Raw genomic sequence first — 20413 nt, forward strand, 5'->3', positions numbered from 1 at the left:
AAGACATTGCAGTGCCAGGTTGTGGGAAACTAGATCTCTTCTATTTGCTATGCAAGTATCCCAACATTAAGAAAGAGTGGCTGACGTTTATTTTTAATGAAGTCCCGGATCGCGTCGTCAAAAACTCGTTTGTTTGTTCGCTTAATTTTGCTGATGATTCTTTCACAAACAAGACACAGTTCGAAGCAGGGTTTGCAGAGACTTAAATTAAAAGTTGATGCAGTGCCAACTATATTGGACCCGACAGTGATGTCGCAACAAACAAGTGTGAGTATCCATGTTAATTGTTTTGCTTCGTATGTTACAGATTGTTAGATGTGTACTGAGTATTTGATTTGATCCTAGTGATTTTAGACACTAGTGTATTAGTTTTAATGCACAGGGATCTCTAAGCAGCATATATTTTCTTGTTCTGTTGGCATGATGGCATAACTGCCACAGATGAACCTAAAGAGTATTGATATCAATATATTTAGACAATCTCTTTCAGTTTTAATGAAAACAAGGCTCATTGTAATGAACAACGTATGCGTTTGTCCTACACTGAATATATTATGAAAGATGAATATATGACGAACGACAGTGCGACAAACACCGGTGAATGTACCCTGTATACGTTTACATGTTGCACAGTAAGTGTATCCTTTCACAGTTATAAATGTGATAGCACCATGTATTTACACTTTATTTGGTACTGTCATGCATTACTCAGCATTTGTAAAACACAGAAATGTTTCACCATTGGAAAATGCCCCAACTATGTAACAAGATACACACCATAGTGTCGCGTCTTGGTTTAAACAAGAATAAAAGTAATACCTATTACACAAATAGACAAGTAAATTACAGTGATTACTTACCACGCTGTCACAGACTGTGTTTGTTGAGGGGGTTAATTCGGGATCAGACTCTGGCTCAAACATGTATGGATCAATTCCTCCGGTTGTCATTTTTTTAACCATCCGAAGTTTTCAAAACAACCCCACACGCGCGTAATAGCGGGGGTGTTTACACTTATCCACATGCAAAGATGTTACCCAATCACAGCAGTGGGCGTTTACACTGAAGTCTTCTAGAACACATGCCCCCAAAAATGGAGCATTTGAATCAGAGGCACAAAAACTAGATAGAAAATTACCAATTATTCCTAAATTATGACTACTTTTAATGAAAAAAATCACACTAACATTATAAGTGGACCTCAAGGAACATAAAATAAAATAAAAATCCAATTCATGACACCTTTAAAGGACCGTACAAATCACAAAATGTGCACCTGGCTTTAGTGCTCCAACTTTCCAGGTTGGGGGCATGTCAATTAAAGAATTATGGCGACTAGTTTCACTAGTGCTAAAAAGCTTCCAGGGTTTCCTAAGAACTGAAAATGAAAAACTAAAAAATAGGTGGCATGTGTCTTGGAAGCACCCCCTTGCTTCAATCTCCACTTCCTGACTTATGGGGCCACTTGAGTGTGTGAGTGCTGTTGTGTGTGTGCATGTTTAAGAGTGTGCGAGTGTGTTCCTTGAGGATTAGCCCACTTATTGTGAATGAGGGTTCGAGGGGTGCTGCTGAAGCTCTTGCAGCTGGTGAAAGTGTGAAAGGACATCTCCAATTCAGGCAACACCTCCATCTACCATGTTCTTCAGGCCAGAGTTCAGAGGATTAGACGGCCGTAGGGAAAGAAGAGGAGGATAGAGACACAAAGAGGAGAAAGATGGGTGAAAGAAGGAAAGGAGAGCATAAAAGAGAAGCAAACATAGAGGAGATGAGGGGGTGGAGGAGACACTGCCTATGCCTTTCACAACAGACAAAAGCTGCTTTTAATACACTCCGGATTAGCAACTACTGGGAAAGGTCAGCCCCCGCTTACTGTGTGACTGCGTGTGGGTTTTTCTCACTCGACATAGCAGGCAACCAGTTGCTTTGGTAAAACCATTGAGAAAGTGATTGTAAGAGAAGGTGAGGCTATCCAAAATAACAGATTTGTTTTTCAAAAATGCATTTTTACCATGCAAAAAATGTTGGGGTAAATTAAATAATGCCACTAACTTTATTCTCAATTATTCATTCCTCAGAGCAGATTTAAAAAGTAAACAACAAAACATATATTCACCGATCAGCCACAACATAAAAACCACCTACCTAATATTGTGTAGGTCCCCCTCATGCCGCCAAAACAGTGCCAACCCACATCTCAGAATAGCATTCTGAGATGCTATACTTCTCACCACAATTGTACAGAATGGTTATCTGAGTTACCGTAGACTTTGTCAGTTCGAACTAGTCTGACCATTCTCTGTTGACCTCTCTCATCAACAAGGTATTTCTGTCCACAGAACTGCCACTCACTGGATATTTTCTGTTTTTGACACCATTCTGAGTAAATTCTAGAGACTGTTGTGTGTGAAAATCCCAGGAGATCAGTAGTTACAGAAATATTCAAATCAGCCCATCTGGCACCAACAATCATGCCATGGTCCAAATCACTGAGATCACATTTTTTCCTCATTCTGATGGCCTATGTGAACATTAACTGAAGCTCCTGACATGAAACTGCATTATTTTATGCACTGCACTGCTGCCACACTATTGGCTGATTGAATAATCGCATAGATGATAGTTGGTGCCAGATGGGCTGGTTTGTGTATTTCTGTAACTGCTGATCTTACATAAAGAATATAAACGTAAACACTTACGTTTATATTTACACACACCTGTAAGTTGCGAGGTGGAGACGCTGTAGATCGAACTTGTTGGTCCAGCACATCTCACAGATGTGCAATAGGATTGAGATCTGGGGAATTTGGAGACCAGGGCAACAACTCTTTATCATGTTCCTAAAAACATTCCCAAATAATGTGTGCAGTGTGGCAGGGTGCATTATCCTGCTGAAAGAGGCCACTGCCATCAGGGAATACCATTGCCATGAAGGGGTGTACCTGGTCTGCAATGATGTTTAGGAGGTCAAATTGACATCCACATGAATGACTGGACCCAGGGTTTCCCAGCAGAACATTGCCAAGAGCATCACACTCCCTCCACCAGCTTGTCATCTTCCCACAGTGCATCCTGGTGCCATCACTTCCCCAGGTAAATGGAGCACATGCACATGGCCGTCCACATGATGTAAAAAAAAAAAAACAGGACTCATTGGACCAGGCGACCTTCTTTTACTGTTCCAAGGTCCAGTTCTGATGCTTGCATGCCCATTGTAGGCACTTTCGATGGTGGACAGGGGTCATCATGGGCACTCTGACCGGTCTGTGGCTACACAGCCCCATACGCAGCAGGGTGCGATGCACTGTGTGTTGTGACACATTCCTCTCATATCCATCATTAAACTTTTCTGTGACTTGTGCCACAGTAGAACTTTTGTCGGTTCGGACCAGACAGGATAGCCTTCATTGAACTCGCATATAGATTAGTCTTGGGTGCCCAACACCCTGTCACCTGTTTGTGATTTATCCCTCCTCGGACCACTGTCAGTAGGTACTCACCACTGCTGACCGGGAGCACCCCACGAGCCTTGCCAATTTAGAGATGCTCTGACCCAGTCGAGCATCTCCGACCTATTCTGACATTTTGTTGGACATTTTAGTCGGAGGCGCAGCTGTGTTGTTTAAGCATGCTATGAGATGTAGGCAAGGGAAGTGAGCCAGCATGCTGGTCAAGCTCCGACAGCATGGCTTTTGAACAGCGCTGCTGAGTATTCATCTAGGGAATCTCCACTCTCTTCCTAACACAACGAACGAACTACATCTCCTCACTCGTACAAACAATGACTTGTCAAACTCTGCTGCCTTGTGCTTCACAGAAACCTGGCTGAATGAAGCCATTCCAGACAGCGCGATACATCTGCTGGGCTTTCATCTGTTCAGAGCGGATCACATCGCGGAGTTAACAGGGAAAACTAGAGGCAGCGGAACATGCTTTTACATCAATGAAAGTTGGAGTACAGATGTAACAACATTAAAGAAGATGTGCTGTCCTAATTTGGAAGTGCTCTTTATCAACTTTCTATTTGCCGCGGGAGTTTTCCTCGTTTATTCTGGAGCGTTTATATACCTCCACACACGTGCGTGAATGCAGTGCTGCAACAGCTGGCTGATGAGATCACAAACATGGAACAACAATACGCGGACTCACTTATTATTATTCTGGGAGATTTTAATAAAGCTAACCTCACCCGTGAACTGCCAAAATACCGACAGCATATTACATGCCTGTAACAAGGAAGGACACCTGGAACTGGATTCTTCAAACACAGGTAAGGAACTTTTAATTGTCCACTTCACTGGTTTACAGCTTCACAATAACACATCAGCTTCACACTAACACATCAGCTTCACAGTAAAGCTCTCAACCCAGTCTCTCTCTCTCGATCTGGCATGGTCCTTTTATGCCGCTCTCCCCAATCTCACTACAATTAGAGACAGGTGTTAGTCATAATTTGGCTCATGTGTATGCACCCTTACCACTCTCTCTCTCCCGACGGACGCTCGACCACGCTCCCGCTGCCACAATGCCCCACCAGAGACAGAAATACATTGGATCATTGCTACACAACAATAAAGGATGCATATCGCTCTGTCCCTAGAGCAGCTTTGGGACTCTCTGATCACTGTCTGGTACACCTTTTTCCAACCTACAGGCAGAAACTAAATTCAGCTAAACCTGTAGTAAAGACTGTAAAGAGATGGACCAATGAAGCAGAGCTGGAACTACAAGCCTGCTTTGACTGTACTGATTGGAGTGTATTTGAGGTTGCAGACACCAATCTGGACGAGCTCACAGATACTGTAACATCATTGTAACAGATGTTCATATTTGGATCAAAAGGAGGAAGCGGGAGATGGCTTTGTCTGTTTATATTTATCCAACATACCCTACCTCTTCTGTCATACATTCCCTTGCATCTGTATATAACAGATTTGTATTTGTACATACGTATGTATATATATATATATATATATATATATATATATATATATATATATATATATATATATATAATAATTGTGTATTTCTATATATACTTATATTTTCTATTCACTCTTTATTTTTATTCTATTTTTTTTTTTTTTTTTTTTTGTATTATTATTATTATCTCTATCTTGTTGTTGTATTGTTTGCACACTGGAAGCTTCTGTCACCAAGACAAATTCCTTGTATGTGTAAGCATACTTGGCAGTAAAGCTCATTCTGATTCTGATATATATTTTTTTCAGTGAAATATTTACTTACAAATAAGTGCTGCTTTTCCTTCTTATGTTTTTGAGTCAATTATATGCATTAGGGTGCATTTAAGTATTTTAGTGAATTTAGTGTAAATTTATGTGAAGTTTAATGCACTCAACCTACTTGACATGAACATAAATCCGCGATCGGCCCATCGTGCCTAGATTTAGGGTCGATCTTTTTTGCAGCACGCAGGGAATCACACATACACAGCTACTCTAATGAATGAGCGCTTGCTCAGGCCTTGATTCATGACAGAGTGGCCTTTGGTGTTGTTGGCAGTTCTAAGCATTCATGAATTGAAACTTTCAGACATGCTGCAATTTAGATGAACATGACGGTTTGTTTTTAAAAATGTGTAAGAATTACACGTGTATGAATATTAAGTTGCTCATTTTCTAGAGTCGTTATGGTAGTCATCCTGACTCACTGCACAGTGAGCAGGAAGAGGATAAAGAGGCTGCTAATGGTATAAAAATGAATTAAACAACAAATAAATGCAAATACATGATACATGATGTAAAGTGAGTCATGACAATCAGACGTTGTGTTGAGCAATAGAGACTGTTTGTGCACTTTTAGCTTCACTCTCTTTAACATGAGTGCTCTCATGTCAATCAAACATGCGGCTCTCCAGGTGCTCTCTATAATCACATCAGTCACTCATCTCAGCGCTATTCTGTGAGGATCCCAATTTAAATCAGATTAATATTAGTCACAATACCACTAATAACAGATGTAAGTATTTAACCTTCAATAACGACACTGCGTCTTCACACACTTTCTTAATTCGTGATTTGTGTGACAACAAGATGCCAAAGACAGTAAACAATCATAGATATTAATGATTTCTCTGGAGCAGTTTTAAAGCTTGTAATGGATATATTTTTCTTATTTTTCTCTGCTGTGTGTGATGCTCTCGTGGTTTTTGGTTGCCAGTATGTCACAATGACCTTTTGATATTGACAACAGAACTATTAATAACTGTTTTCAATACAAATAAATGATAGCAATTCACAATTAATGTAATTTTAATGTAATTTTGGTAACACTTAATAAAAAGGTTTCATTTCTTTAACATTAGTTAATGCATTTGGTAACATGAACAAACAATGAACAATGTATATTTTAAAGCATGTATTAATCAATGTAGTTAATAAAAATACAATTGTTCATTGTTAGTTCATGTTAGTTCATAGTGCATTAATGTTACTAATACAACTTTTGATTTTAAAAATGTATTAGTATATGTTGTAACTAACATTAAGTTCATTAGTTCATGTTAACTACAGTAATGTTGTTAAATAATATTAACAAATTGAACCTTTCTGTAAAGTGTTACTGTAATTTTACTGTGTGGGGCATAAACATAACTGCAGCATATAACTTGCAAAAGTGTGGCAAAGGGCACTTTAAAAAAAAATCAGTATCAGCCGATCTTAAGTGTTAAAAAAATCGGAGATCGTATCGGCCTCAAATTTCCTGATCGGTGCACCACTAGTGCTTAATATGCAGTTGTTGCCTCTAATTTCACATAGCTACAGATATTTTTTCATTTAAGGCCAGTTCGGCTTGTAAAAGAGCAAATAAACATATTTTTGATGAACTCTTTCATTCTTTCTTGTCTTTTGCTTAAACAAAGAAAAAAATTGGTGCATCCTTAAGTTTAACTATATTAAAGTATGACTTATTAAGCTAAAGTTTCATCCAACACCGATCCATATATACAACTTTCCCTGTACATAAATATGAAAGCATGCGAATGTTATGAATGCATGCGAATGTTATGAATGCATGCGAATGTTTGCTTTCTTGTCTCGTGTTTGGTTTAGCTGGTAAGGAGGCAGTAGTGTGTGTGTGCAGGCGTGTCTTCGCTCCTGGGCCCGTGGAGAGAGGAGCTGGTGTTGTGTATACGACATAAAAGCGTTCGTCAGCACGCAGAGGAAATGGCTCTAGACCTAAATGAGCTGTTTGGAAGTCAGCGGATTCTACAGCCTCCCCAGAGTCTATTAGTGCCTTATACACAATTCACATGTTGCTAAAGCATTGCTTGAGTGATTTTTCTTTGTTCCACATGCACACAGAGAAAGAGTCAAGCAGTGCAAATGGAGTGTGATTGCAAAGGAAGGTCTTAAAGAGACAGGATGAATGAATATTTATAAACCTGGGGAATGAACTTAACTCCTTGGCTTTGTTAAGACAGGCAGCAACTATGATATTATGAAAAACTTTGTGTTCAGTGTAAACAAGCAATTCTCATAAGAAGTCCAAATATAGCTAAAATACAAAGAACTGAATGATGAAATGAAATAAGAAGCAATAACTAGCATACAAAAAACAAAACACAAAGGGGGGAAATTTACTAAGAATGAATTATACCAGGTAAAAACACTGGTTATTTGCACATGCTGTCTGCGCTGATATAGCACAATCTATAATGAGCCTAATTTACATAGAAAGGAGGCGTGTTTGCGTGGAAAAGAATGAAAATGACTTAATTTAAATACTCAAGGTGAAATTCCTTTGATATCACTGAAATATAATGAAATCACTCCAGAAATTGAGCCTAACAAATAAATATTAGCAGAATACTGAGGTATGAGTTATGGAAACTTGCAGCCTGCCACAAAACGGAACTGGTAGTGTTGAAAGTGTTATGTCATGCCAGGTAGCCAGACACACAGTGAAATCTTATTGGTCTAAAATCCTTCTCCACATAAAAGCACATTAAACATCAAATATGTTCTGATTGGCTGTGACTATATCACATCGCTCAACATTTTCACGTTTATCAGACATTTAGATCCCACTGTACATCCATCTAAATGACTTTAAATATGAGTGTGTACAGTAATACATACAAATCTCACCATTTAAGGTAAACGTTCTCAGATTATCCACAGCGTATGTTTTAAACAGCTGTCTGTTATCAGACAAAAAGCTCATGCACTGGGGATTCATTCTGTTTAGTTTTCTCTGCACAGAATGCGCTCTGGCCAAAGGAAGTTAAAGTAAATAATTATGGGGGGTTGATAGTGATCAGCAGGGTTTATCAAGCAAGAGCCATTCTGCAGTAAAAGTGAAAAGTAAAAGTGGCAAATTCAGTTAATAGCTGCAACTTTTGCACACAGTATATCAGCACAAAAATCTGTGCCTTATTCGCTAATCAACCCACAATCCAGTCTAACCATATGCTATCTGCGCTGGTATAATGCTGTGCCATGCATATTTAAATTTTGGGTTAGGGTTAACCCTAACCCTAACATAACCCTAACCTAACCTATCCCTTGTCATTAGCCACTTTCACACATAAAGCATTTTCCAGAAAATTACTGCAATTTTCAGGTTAGAGGTCATGTGTGAACACAACCCTTTTGAAAATAGGTAAATATTATCCGGCAAATTCCCTTAATGAGAACTTGTATCATTAGTACCTATAATTGTCCATTTTGATTGTATTTGTGGACAGCACAGGTGGTACAATTACCAGTAAAGGCAAGCCAACGATTATCCTGAAATTTACCTGGCTGCATGTGTCTATTGTCATTCCGTCAGCTCAAACAGGCCTCAATATTAAAGATTGTGTTTTATTCAAACTCTGCACTATTTGCCTGGTGAAATTAACATTGCACTGTTACCACATGTGGAAAGAAGGCAATAAACAGAATTTAGTTTAAAAAAGGCACCTCTGGGCAATTTCTAGTGATTATGGCAAGTAATTAATTTAGTAACTGAATCAAAGATGGAAAAGAATGTCATAATCGGGTAAGTATCCATACGCGTGGCATGTTGATGAACGAATTCAGGTTCACAAATTTCTATGGCATGTTTGTATCTTTACCTGATTTGCATAATTCCTTTGGTGAATCCATTGCAAAAAAACAATGCAGACAGAATGAGCAAATAAACATCGCTATCAGTGGGCACAATTCATTCATAAAGAATTCCCCCCTAACATTTTCAGCGGCTCCTCCCTTCTCTGCACTGGTGCACTGCAGAGAACGCCCCTGGGCGCGTCGGCAGAAAAAAAGAGAGTATATTTTCTGAAAGAGCTTTTTCCTCTAAAAGAGTAAATTTCTCTAAAAGAGCGGCACACACGGAACGTCTTTTTAAAGATGCGTCTTTTTAAAGATGCCTTTCCAATTGTGTGTTATTTCTGGTTGCGGTCGTTATCTCTCAACTTTGGATTGTCATGATCGCTGTCTTTCGTGTCTGGGCGCGACCCACACGGAGGCAGTGTTTGTGGATGGTTCATGTTCTCACTGCGAGAACATGACCATGGCAACGTTGCGGTCGCGGCTTGCTTTCATAAGAAAAGTCACAGGCTGATGCAGAAATGACGGACATGCTTTCCCGGGCGGCCGCGAGTATCGGGTTAGAGTGGAACACTCCTCTCTCCCCTGAACCCTCGCGGCTTGATGATTGGTTCCTGGGCTCGCGGCGCCGCTCAAAGCAGCCACGCCCCGTTCCAGTGCCTTTCTTCCCGGAAGTGCACAAGGAGCTGACGAAATCGTGGGAGGCACCTTTTACTGCCCAGCCCCGATTCCGCAGTTACCCCGCCCTCACTACCCTCGATGGCGGGGCGGCCAGGGCCTATACGGCGATTCCCCCGGTGGATAAATAGACCTGGCGCGGATGCCCTAAGCTCCCGTCCAAGCCCTGTAGGCTCACGTCGTCCCTGACGGCTAAAGCCTACAGCACTGCTGGACAAGCCACCTCTGCCCTGCATGCCATGGCTCTCCTACAGGTCCACCAAGCCAAGGCATTGAAAGAACTGCACGAGGGTAGTTCCACCCCAGATTTGATGCAGAAACTGCACTCGACGACCGACCTCGCTCTCCGAGCGACGAAGGTCACGGCGCGGTCTCTCGGGCAGACGATGGCCACATTAGTGGTCCAGGAGCGCCACCTTTGGCTCAACCTGGTAGAGATGGATGTGGCCGACATGACACGGTTTCTTGCTGCCCCCATTTCTCAGGCTGGCCTATTCGGCAACACCGTCGAGGACTTTGCCCAGCAGTTCTCGGTGGTGAAGCAGCAGACGGAGGCTATCCGGCACATCCTGCCCCGGAGCGGCTCAAGATCCCGCACCCCGTCTGCTCATCACCAAGGGCGTCCCCCTGCGGTGACTGCACCGGCTCCGCCGCAGCAAGCAGACGCCACCCAGTCGGCCGCTAAGAACCCACGGAGGTCATCAAAGCGCCCCTGAGACGGGCGACCCAGGGACGACGAAACCCACTCACCTGGAGCTGGTAAGAATACCACTCCATCCTCCAGTGGAGGGCTGGGTGGAAAATCTTTTGTTGCCTTTTTGTTTGATTTCGCTGCATGCCCAAGTGGCTGCGGTACCCAACAGTTCAGCAAAAGAGCGGTTTCCTTCCTCCCTGGGTCACATACCCAGTGTGCACAGTCGTCATCACGACTACCGTCCACGGGTTTTTCCTTGCAGGATTGGTGCTCCAGCGGTGGTCTTCCCGCCCCTGAGCGCCCAGCTGTGGCACACAGCCGCCCCCGATGTGGCAGTCTCCACGGGTTACGAGGACAGACCTCTTCCTCCCCCATCCCAGGCTGTTCCGGGGATGGTCACAAGGAGCCAGGTAAGTGCTTCGATGTCCCTAGACTCAGCACGGCCATGACGTGGTGTGGCACCTCGAGCTCCGCCCCGCCGCGAGGCCCCACCTGCCGGTACGTCCGATGACGTTGTCCCCTTGGTCCCCCTTGCATAGAACTTGGATGCATGGCTTGCGCTTTCCAATCCATCGCGATGGCTGATCCTGACTGTCCGACTTGGCTACGCGATTCAGTTCGCCAGGCGCCCGCCCAGGTTCAGCGGTATCCACTTCACCTTGGTCGCAAGGAAATCGCTACCCTCCTATGGAAGGGCACAATACCTGTCCCTCCGGCCGAGATGAAGAAGGGGTTTTACCGCCCCCGGTAGGGCTAGGAGCCCATTCTACCAGGGGTGTAGGATAGCCGGCTTGGTGTATCGCTTGCACATAGCGCCTTCCACCTCCTTTTGAGCTGAAGACGTGCGTCATTAATTCCCAGTAGTGTTCACAAACTTTGTTCCCTGGTTGACTTCCTCCGAGCCCTGTGGCAGTCGAGTTTTCGGAGAGATTCGCTGCCGGCCCAGTACACGTGCTAACTAAGAGTCCTGTTCTGGGGAACGAGAAGTTGTGTCGATGTAGTGACACTAGGGGTCACTCTTGGGAGCCCGAGACACCTCTGGTCTTTGATAAAAGGCCAATGAAAATTGGCGAGTGGTATGTGCATGCCACTCCCCCGGACATACGGGTATAAAAGGAGCTGGTATGCAACCACTCATTCAGGTTTTATGCTGAGGAGCCGAGACAAGGCCATTTCAGCGGGTAGTTCAGCGTTGTGGCAGGAGGGACACAACGTCTCGTTCCCTCCATCAGGGAACGGAGGTTACACAAGTAACCATGACGTTCCCTATCTGTCACTCACTCGACATTGTGTCGATGTAGTGATACTATACGAAACGCCACAACTGGCTGAACTGTGTTACGTGAACTGGTGGTGTGTGGTGGGCAGACCACTGTGTGCCTCATAGCCAGCACACCAGGTTGACACGTAACCTCCCCTGACATAGTTATGAGTGTCGAATGGCCCTTTGGGGACAAGTCGACTGCCCAAAAGATAGAGACAGGCTAACCCAGTCGTGGCCTCTTTTCCCCTTCTTTTTTCCACTCCCAAAAAAAGAAGGGGGATTATCCGACTGGGCCGCCAGTTCTAATCGGGGGGTGTCCCTCCCAAGGGGAAGACACCGTGGAGACCACACCTCGCCCAAAGAGGTGGGGGGATATTTAAGTGGAAAAATACGTCACATGGTCTTCAAGGCAGATCCTACCCAACGGGGGAGGAGTTACTACAAACATGGAGACTGGGGCAGAGGGGCTCTGCCCAAGGAAGACACAGTTTGCCAACAGGGAAAGGAATTAGCGGAAGATATATATCACATGGGGTTAGCCTTACAGGGAACCGACACATGCGGAGCACCTACCCTCCATCAGGGAACGGAGGTTACACAAGTAACCATGACGTTTTCCCTTAAGTCCTCGTGATGCACCATCCCACTGAAATCAAATTATTTGCAGAGTTATCTGACACACCATAAACTCTTTTTGGATCTTTTTTTTTATTACAGTGAAGAGGGAACATTAAGAAAGGTCCACCACCACTCAACGTGTCCAGAGTACATGCTCTAACCACTGCTCCGCAGCTTAAAATGTTTACAGTGCATTATGTAATGGTTAATTACATGAATTGAATTTCATGCATTTCAGAAAATATGTATTCTGTAAATATATACAATATGTCTTGTACAAAGGAGTTAACATGGTCAGTGTCACAAATTTGCTTACATTTGAATTAGTGACCTAAATAGTGGAGAATCTTCTTTGTTCATCATATTTCTTCATGTTACATCATAACTGTTTTAACATTTCTTAATTTAAAACTTTATGTATTTCCTAGTTTAAATGAAAAATATTCCAGATTTGGTCAAATATGGTCTCAGACTTTTGGACCCCACTCTATATATAATATGTTACCAACGTCAACAATTATGACTTTTCCTAATAGGGTTACTCTGTTACCAAAATTTTAATGTTGGTACAATACCAGCCCTGCTCCCTCAGTAACGATACAAAATCGATACTTTGGCAACAAATAAAAAAAGAAAAAACCTCAGATTACTGATGAAATCACACAGAAAAGGACTGCATAAAGTCTTACAAATTGCAAATTCTGCATTTTCCATTTAAATTTTTCTGGATTCCATGTTTTATGTTTTAATTAAATGTTATTTTCAAAACAGTGTTTAATCAAATAAATGCATAAAGCTTTAACCAAATAATAGAATAATAATAGAATAATTAATTTTCAACAAAAAATAATCTTTTTTTATGGGTCAAATAAAATGCTGCACAACAAGAGTTTCACAGTAAACTATATTAAAACATCTGATTAACTGGCACAAGGCTGCTACAGCTAAATCACAGTGTGCTGATATTCAGAATATTCATACTGTTTTTGTGATATTGCTTTCATGCAAAAATAATGATAATAATAATAATAATTAAACTATTTATTATTAAATGATTGTTATTAGTAGTATTATTGCTATTACTTTGAATATTACATTTTTCTATACAATAGTAATATTTTTCTGCCGTAATGTTCTCAATTTCACGCATCCATTTAAACAGAACTTTTTTTTGGCAGGACTTTTATTTTGATGGCCCTTTGAGTTCCTCCGGTGTGGTCCTTTTTAATAAGGTCCGCATTCTATATAAAATGCTGAAAACGTTGCGAGCTAAGATCTCAGAGCAGCACCGGAGGAGTTTGTGTGAGGGTTCACAGCTGCTCATACACTAAACACACCACATTATGTACATCACGTGTGATCTGTTTGTGTATGTGTGTGTGAAGTATGACAGAGAGCAGAGTGGTACCTCTCATTCATTCAGTGCATGTAGACTGCATACTACTTAATTAAAATACATCCTTCCACTGTTTAATGATCACAGATGGCTATATCAATATTTTAATTTGATTAATTGTCAAATTGTCATTGATTTCATCAAAAATGTGACATCACGTAAAATTTTGCTAATAGCACCACACTGTAGTATGGTACCAAAAGTGCTACAAGATGATATCCTACCATTTAAATTTTTTTTGGTATTGCGATATTTTGTTAGTACCGGTATAACACTCAGCCCTATTTCCTTGCCATAACTCCACCTGATCAAGTCAGTTTAACAATAATCTTTAATTCTGTTATTATAGTAAAGTTACAAAAATCACTGATTCAATTTGTTCAGGGTTCTAAGCTTTAATAAGACTAATTTACCCGTCCATGTTCCTCCCTCTATAGCTATAGACAGACATTATAGATGGAATGTGTGATATAACCTCTGCAGTCGCAGCCACAGTGACTCACCCTGAATCTTTCCTCCCAGGGCGTCTGCAGCAACTGAATCATCTCCAGCGGGCTGCCCAGCTCCGTGATCGCTGTCACAGTGTCCTGTATATCATTGCTGTCCTGGTAGCAGTAGCCGTACAACTGCAGAGGAGAGTAAAGACCATCTGTCAGCACTTTGCTTTTGGCAGATAACAGCATTGTGTTGAATTTCACTGTTTTGACCTAAAGGGGAAAACTTCAGGTCTTGGTTGGAGGAGAAGCCAAGCTGAGCAAAGTATTCATAAGCCAAGAAAAGACTTGTGATAAATGGAAATTATTATCAGTTCAAGAGATGTCATAGGCAAAACTAGATTTTTGGATTTTCTGATTGAAATGTAAGTGGAACTTTCCCTTGAAAAAGTCACTTCCACAATGATACGGTGATGTGATTGCTTGCCAGGATGCTGCTATTTGGTTTCTAGGTTGTTGCTAATGTGTCCTGGGTGGTTGCAAAGTGGCCTAAGTCAAAAGAGCCTACCCCAAATCTCTATATTCGGGTCCCTTCTTCAATGTAAGTCTATGGGAAGTTTTCCACTCATTTTATCATCCGCCAGGCAAAAATCGTAAGTCCAGTCGCTTGGAAAAGTCAAGAACCATGAAGATATACTGCAGCTTGTAATCAGGAAAAGTTGCATTGGCATTTGCTTGTTTGTTTTGGAGGGGGGAGGTCTATATGTTATGGCCGCTGCTATCAGACTTATCAGTTTTCCTCAATGTTGCCGTGATGGCTCTGAGCAGCGCCGAGTTTGGCTCTTTGCTTACAGAAACATTTTTTTAAGCTAATTCAAGCCAAAGAAGCTAGTTAAAATGAAACAGCATGAAATTTAATCTAAAAAGAAAATAACCTATGGCTGCGTGACCAGCTGTACCACTAGACACAGCACCCAGAATCAAAGGAAAAACGCTGGTCTCTAATACCAGGAGGTCGGATGGAGAAAAAGTGCCGCTATATTACTCCACAACCAATTGGCCATTTCAGTTCACATACAGTTTATCTGAGCTATAACTATAACCTTCAAAGTGTGTAAGTTCATAATTTGTATACCGGTAGTATGAAAGGGCTGATCTATTTCAGATGGGATATTACTTAATTTAGTCATGTCAATCACACTTGCTAATAATGCCTGACACCTCAGTCTGATACAATGGTAGTGCTAAAATTTGCCGGCAACATGGCATTGGATGTAAGGTTGCTTAGCAAAGTTCACATACACTGGTAGTAAGGGTGCTTTCACACTAGCACTTTTGGTGTGCACCCAGGGTCAAATGTCATCAAAGTTCAGTTTGTTTGGATAATGTGAACGCTGTTTTATTAACTCTGGTGCGCACCCGGGAACCGCACCCGAGTTCGCTTGAAAAGGTGGTCTGGGGTACGGTTCATTTGAACTCTGGTACGATTCGCTGCTGATATGAACACAATCATACCAAATCGCAGAAGCGGACCACTTGTGATGACTTATAATTTGCATCTTTGCAGGATCGCGATCGCACTAATTATGGTATAATGCATTTCTCATACCTGCTTGTGATCTACACCGCCTTCAGAGAGCAGCTCACATTCTACACATCTCTTCCAACACATCCGCGGTCTTGTGGCAGACAAATGCTAATATTCATCACATCACTGCACATTCAGTGCATCCGCAGGAGACAAACACAAGTGCTATTGTTTTCATGGCAAGTTTTCATGGTAAATCCAAAGAGACAAACTTTAATACTTCACTTAGCAGCAAATTAACTAGATATCTGTTATGAGAACTGTATATTGCACTTTTTTTTTCAGAATTACAGAACTGTGCAAAAGATTTACACACTTGTGAAAAACGTTCAAAGTGAGGATTTCTTAAAAAAATTATGACATAAATAGTTTTCATTAATCAGTTAAAACCATACAGAGTCCAGTAAACAGAAAAAGAGCTAAATCAATATTTGGTGTGAACACTTTTGCCTTTAAAACAGCACCAATTCTCCTACTTACACCTGGACACAGTTTTTCTTGGTTGTTGGCAGATAGGATGTTCCAAGTTTCTTGGAGAATTCACCACAGTTCTTTTATTTATTTAAGCTGTCTCAATTACTTCTGTCTCTTTGTGTAATCCCAGACTGACCCGATGTTCAGTGGGGGGCTCTGTGAGGGCCATGCCATCTGTTGCAGGGCTCCCTGTTCTTCTATTCTATTTTATTCTATTCTATTCTATTTGCAAAAGGAATGTTTGGGAGTATAAAATGTATAATTCCTATTGACAAACTAAAGTAGCAGATATAAATAACCATCTTAAGACAAATGTTTTTGGGAAACATCTTATGTGCCTAAGACTTTTGCACAGTACTGTATGTCTGTGAAATAAAGAGTACTTGTTAATTCTGGATGAACAGAAAGTCAACACATATTTTAGCTACTTTTCCTGTGTTTTCTGCACAATCGTTCAAGACCACCAGCCATTATTTATTTCATTTTTTCACACAGTCTGTTTTTGTAGTACAATCAATTTCAGATAAACCCACTCCTAAATGGCATATAAAAACAAAATGAACTGTGGTTTGTTGCTTAATGTCATTCATATGCAATCTTCTTGTCTAAGTGGGTGGATCTTGGCCTGGATAAGCTGCAATGTGGACCACACCTTATGCCGTTTAGTCAAACGTCTGGCTATGCAATTACTCTACCCCTTGGTGGATAGAGACACTGGAAAATAACTTTGAAACCTGTGATGCTGGCTCTTTAGGCGTTCAATCTTGGCAGCTGATTTAGTTGGCAATAAACAAAATCTGCCAAATGCTCAAATTCAGGATCGGTTTTGGCCTGTAGTCCACAATGAATAAATCAGGAATGTGATGCCTGATAGGTCTGAGATACCATCTCATTGGGCTATCTCAATCAATTTCAAATTTAGGGTAAGAAACTCTGGATCTTGATAACTGTCCCTGTGGGAGGATCCTGAACACATTTAGCCTCTGATATGAAGCAGAAACTGGGACAATCTGAATTGAGATCTGTGTTTATGGGTGCAGACAGACTTGTAGTGCAAAAGCTTTCCCAGGAGCTGGCGAATGAGCAAAGGCCCTATCTCAGATTAAACACACTCTAATTACTATTATCAGTATGATTAATCTAAAATGTGAGAGTGTGTGTTTGTGCATGTGCTCACAATGTTTGTTTGTACTCATTTAATATTCTTGTGTGTGTTGCAGATTCTATGGCTGCTTGCAGGGAATAAGACAAACGTGTACATGGAGTAATGCTGTTGTCTGTTTAGCCGCATGGCGCCGTTTTGACTGACACAAGCTCAAAGGTCAACTTGCCTGTCCAGTCCAGTTACTATGAAGGTTTTGTTACTGTCCAGAGCTGATTTGTAGCAGACCCTTAAACACTTTTTTATCACCAAATGCACAATATATAATTTTATCATACACAACAAAAATATGTTAAATGCAGCTATATAAATACAGTTGAAGTCAGAAGTTTACATACACTTTAGCCAAATACATTTAAACTCAGTTTTTCACAATTCCTGACATTTAATTATAGAAAACATTCCCTGTCTTAGGTCAGTTAGGATCACTACTTTATTTTAAGAATGTGAAATGTCAGAATAATAGTAGAGAGAATTATTTATTTCAGCTTTTATTTCTTTCATTACATTCCCAGTGGGTCAGAAGTTTACATATAATTTGTTAGTATTTGTTAGCATTGCCTTTAAATTGTATAACTTGGGTCAAATATTTTGGATAGCCTTCCACAAGCTTCTCAAAATAAGTTGCTGGAATTCTGGCCCATTCCTTCAGACAGAACTGGTGTAACTGAGTCAGGTTTGTAGGCCTCCTTGCTCACATATGCTTTTTCAGTTCTGCCCACAAATTTTCTATCTGATTGAGGTCAGGGCTTTGTGCACCAGTCCCTCCTGCAGCAAAACACCCCCACAACATGATCCTGCCACCCACATGCTTCACAGTTGGGATGGTGTTCTTTGGCTTGCAAGCCTCACCCTTTTTCCTCCAAACATTTCCTCCATTTGGTCATTATGGCCAAAAAGTATTTTTTCATCAGACCAGAGGAAATTTCTCCAAAAAGTAAGATCTTTGTCCCCATGTGCACTTGCAAACTATAATCTGGCTTTTTTATGGCAGTTTTGGAGCATTGGCTTTTCCTTGCTGAGTAGCATTTCAATTTATGTTGATATAGGACTCGTTTTACTGTGGATATAGATACTTATCTACATGTTTCCTCCAGCATCTTCACAAGGTCCTTTGCTGTTGTTCTGGGATTGATTCGCACTTTTCACACCAAACTACATTCATCTCTAGGAGACACAGTGCATCTCCTTCCTGAGCGGTGTGATGGCTGCATGGTCCCATGGTGTTTATACTTGCATACTGTTGTTTTTACAGATGAACGTGGTACCTTCAGGCATTTGGAAATTGCTCCCAAGAATGAATCAGACTTGTGGGGGTCCACAATTTTTTTTCTGGGGTCTTGGCTGATTTCTTTTGATTTTTCCATGATGTCAAGCAAAGAGGCACTGAGTTTGAAGGTAGGCCTTAAAATACATCCATAGGTACACCTCAAATTCAGTACAACTCCTATCAGAAGCTAATTGGCTAATTGTCTAAAGGCTTGACATCATTTTCTGGAATTGTCCAAGCTGCTTAAAGGCACAGTTAACTTAAGTGTATGTAAACTTCTGACCCACTGGAATTGTGATATAGTCAATTAAAAGTGAAACAATTTGTCTGTAAACAACTGTTGGAAAAATTATTGTGTCATGCACAAAGTAGATGTCGAAACGACTTGCCAAATCTAGTTTGCTAAAATTAAATCTGTGGAGTGGTTAAAAAATGTGTTTTGATGACTTCAAACTAAGTGTATGTAAACTTCTGATTTCAACTGTATCAATGTCATTTTGTTCATCAAAAACTGCCAAAACACTTGACAGGGTTTCCACTCTCATGGAAAATCTGGAAACATGGAAAGTATGATTAACGGGCCTTGAAAAGGCATGAAAACTAATAAAAACCTAAAAAACAAAAACAAATTATGGACATTTCTATAGTGAATATGCATTTTTCTAGTTAAGCTTTTCTGGGAACCCTGATTTGAGTTTTTGGTCAGGACTTCCAGTTTTTAGGTCTGACTGAAATTCAAAGCTCTTGAAATCCAAAACAAAGGAGCTTTATTTTGTTTTTTTCTTGTTTAGATTTGCACAGAGCTTGGTATTAAAAAGCTGGGTTGAAGTTTGTTTATTTGTTTGCTTTGCAGAGTGAATTTGGGCTTTACAAGAAGATCCCTTGGAAGCTTCTTCTCAGTTTTTAGGAAAAAGTGAGCAAACGGGATCATTAAGGGACGGGTGAGCAAGAGCAGCCAGCAGACTCTTATTCTGATCAGCACCTGGAAAAATCCTTTGGAAGAAATTCGCCATTTTCGCTGCTGCAATACCAAGTTATTTTCAGACATGTACTATGGTAACATTATTTGAATTAAATGTTAAAAAAATGTAACAGAATTTATAAAATTTCATTTCTAAAATGAAAATGAAAATCGACCTCTTCTTAGTACAAAATACTAAATTTGATAAAAAAGTATGTAAAAAGAAGTATACAAAAATGTAATTAAGCATTTGATACAATATACTTATTATGTGCATTTGTGATGTTACATTGTAATTACATTTAAAGTACCTGCATTTAATTACATCTGTTACACTTTTAACCTTACCCCTAAACCTAACCCTACTCCAACCCTACCCTAATCCCTAACCTTAACCCTTCTACTAAACCTACCCATACCTTAACCTCAATAGCAACAAATGTGAATCTTGTGAGATTTTTGCAGAACAGCACAGTTACACAATATTTACATTGTATTGTATGTATTTTAATGTTAGTACATAGTAGATAAAGACACCTAATTTAAATTGGCACCCAAAGTATTTTGCCTTGATACCCAAAGCATGGAGAAAATTATTTTAAAGAAAGTTCTGTCAATAAGAGAGGTGTTTTGAGTGAAGTGCTAACTACTTTTATCTAAGTCAGCGCTTTTTCTTAAAATGTCCTCACTAATGCCATGTGTGCTCATATTTCAAAGACCTTCACAAAAGCATTTCTGTGTTAAATGTCATTAATGTGCAAACACACTAATGCACACTCTCTCGCAACCCTACCAAGATAGTTTAATGAGGACACACTGGC

At 40.7% G+C, this 20413-nt stretch overlaps 1 protein-coding gene across 1 annotated transcript in view; it reads right to left on the reverse strand.

The window, feature by feature from the left end:
* LOC127412174 (extracellular tyrosine-protein kinase PKDCC-like) overlaps positions 1-20413 on the reverse strand; it is a 52018-nt gene that overhangs the window by 18384 nt on the left and 13221 nt on the right. Inside the window, exon 2 of the mRNA XM_051648328.1 lies at positions 14207-14329. Coding sequence (XP_051504288.1) covers positions 14207-14329 — 123 coding nt within the window. The remainder of the gene's footprint in view (positions 1-14206; positions 14330-20413) is intronic.

The sequence above is a fragment of the Myxocyprinus asiaticus genome, chromosome 21, assembly GCF_019703515.2.
Source record: "Myxocyprinus asiaticus isolate MX2 ecotype Aquarium Trade chromosome 21, UBuf_Myxa_2, whole genome shotgun sequence".
Lineage (NCBI taxonomy): Eukaryota > Metazoa > Chordata > Actinopteri > Cypriniformes > Catostomidae > Myxocyprinus > Myxocyprinus asiaticus.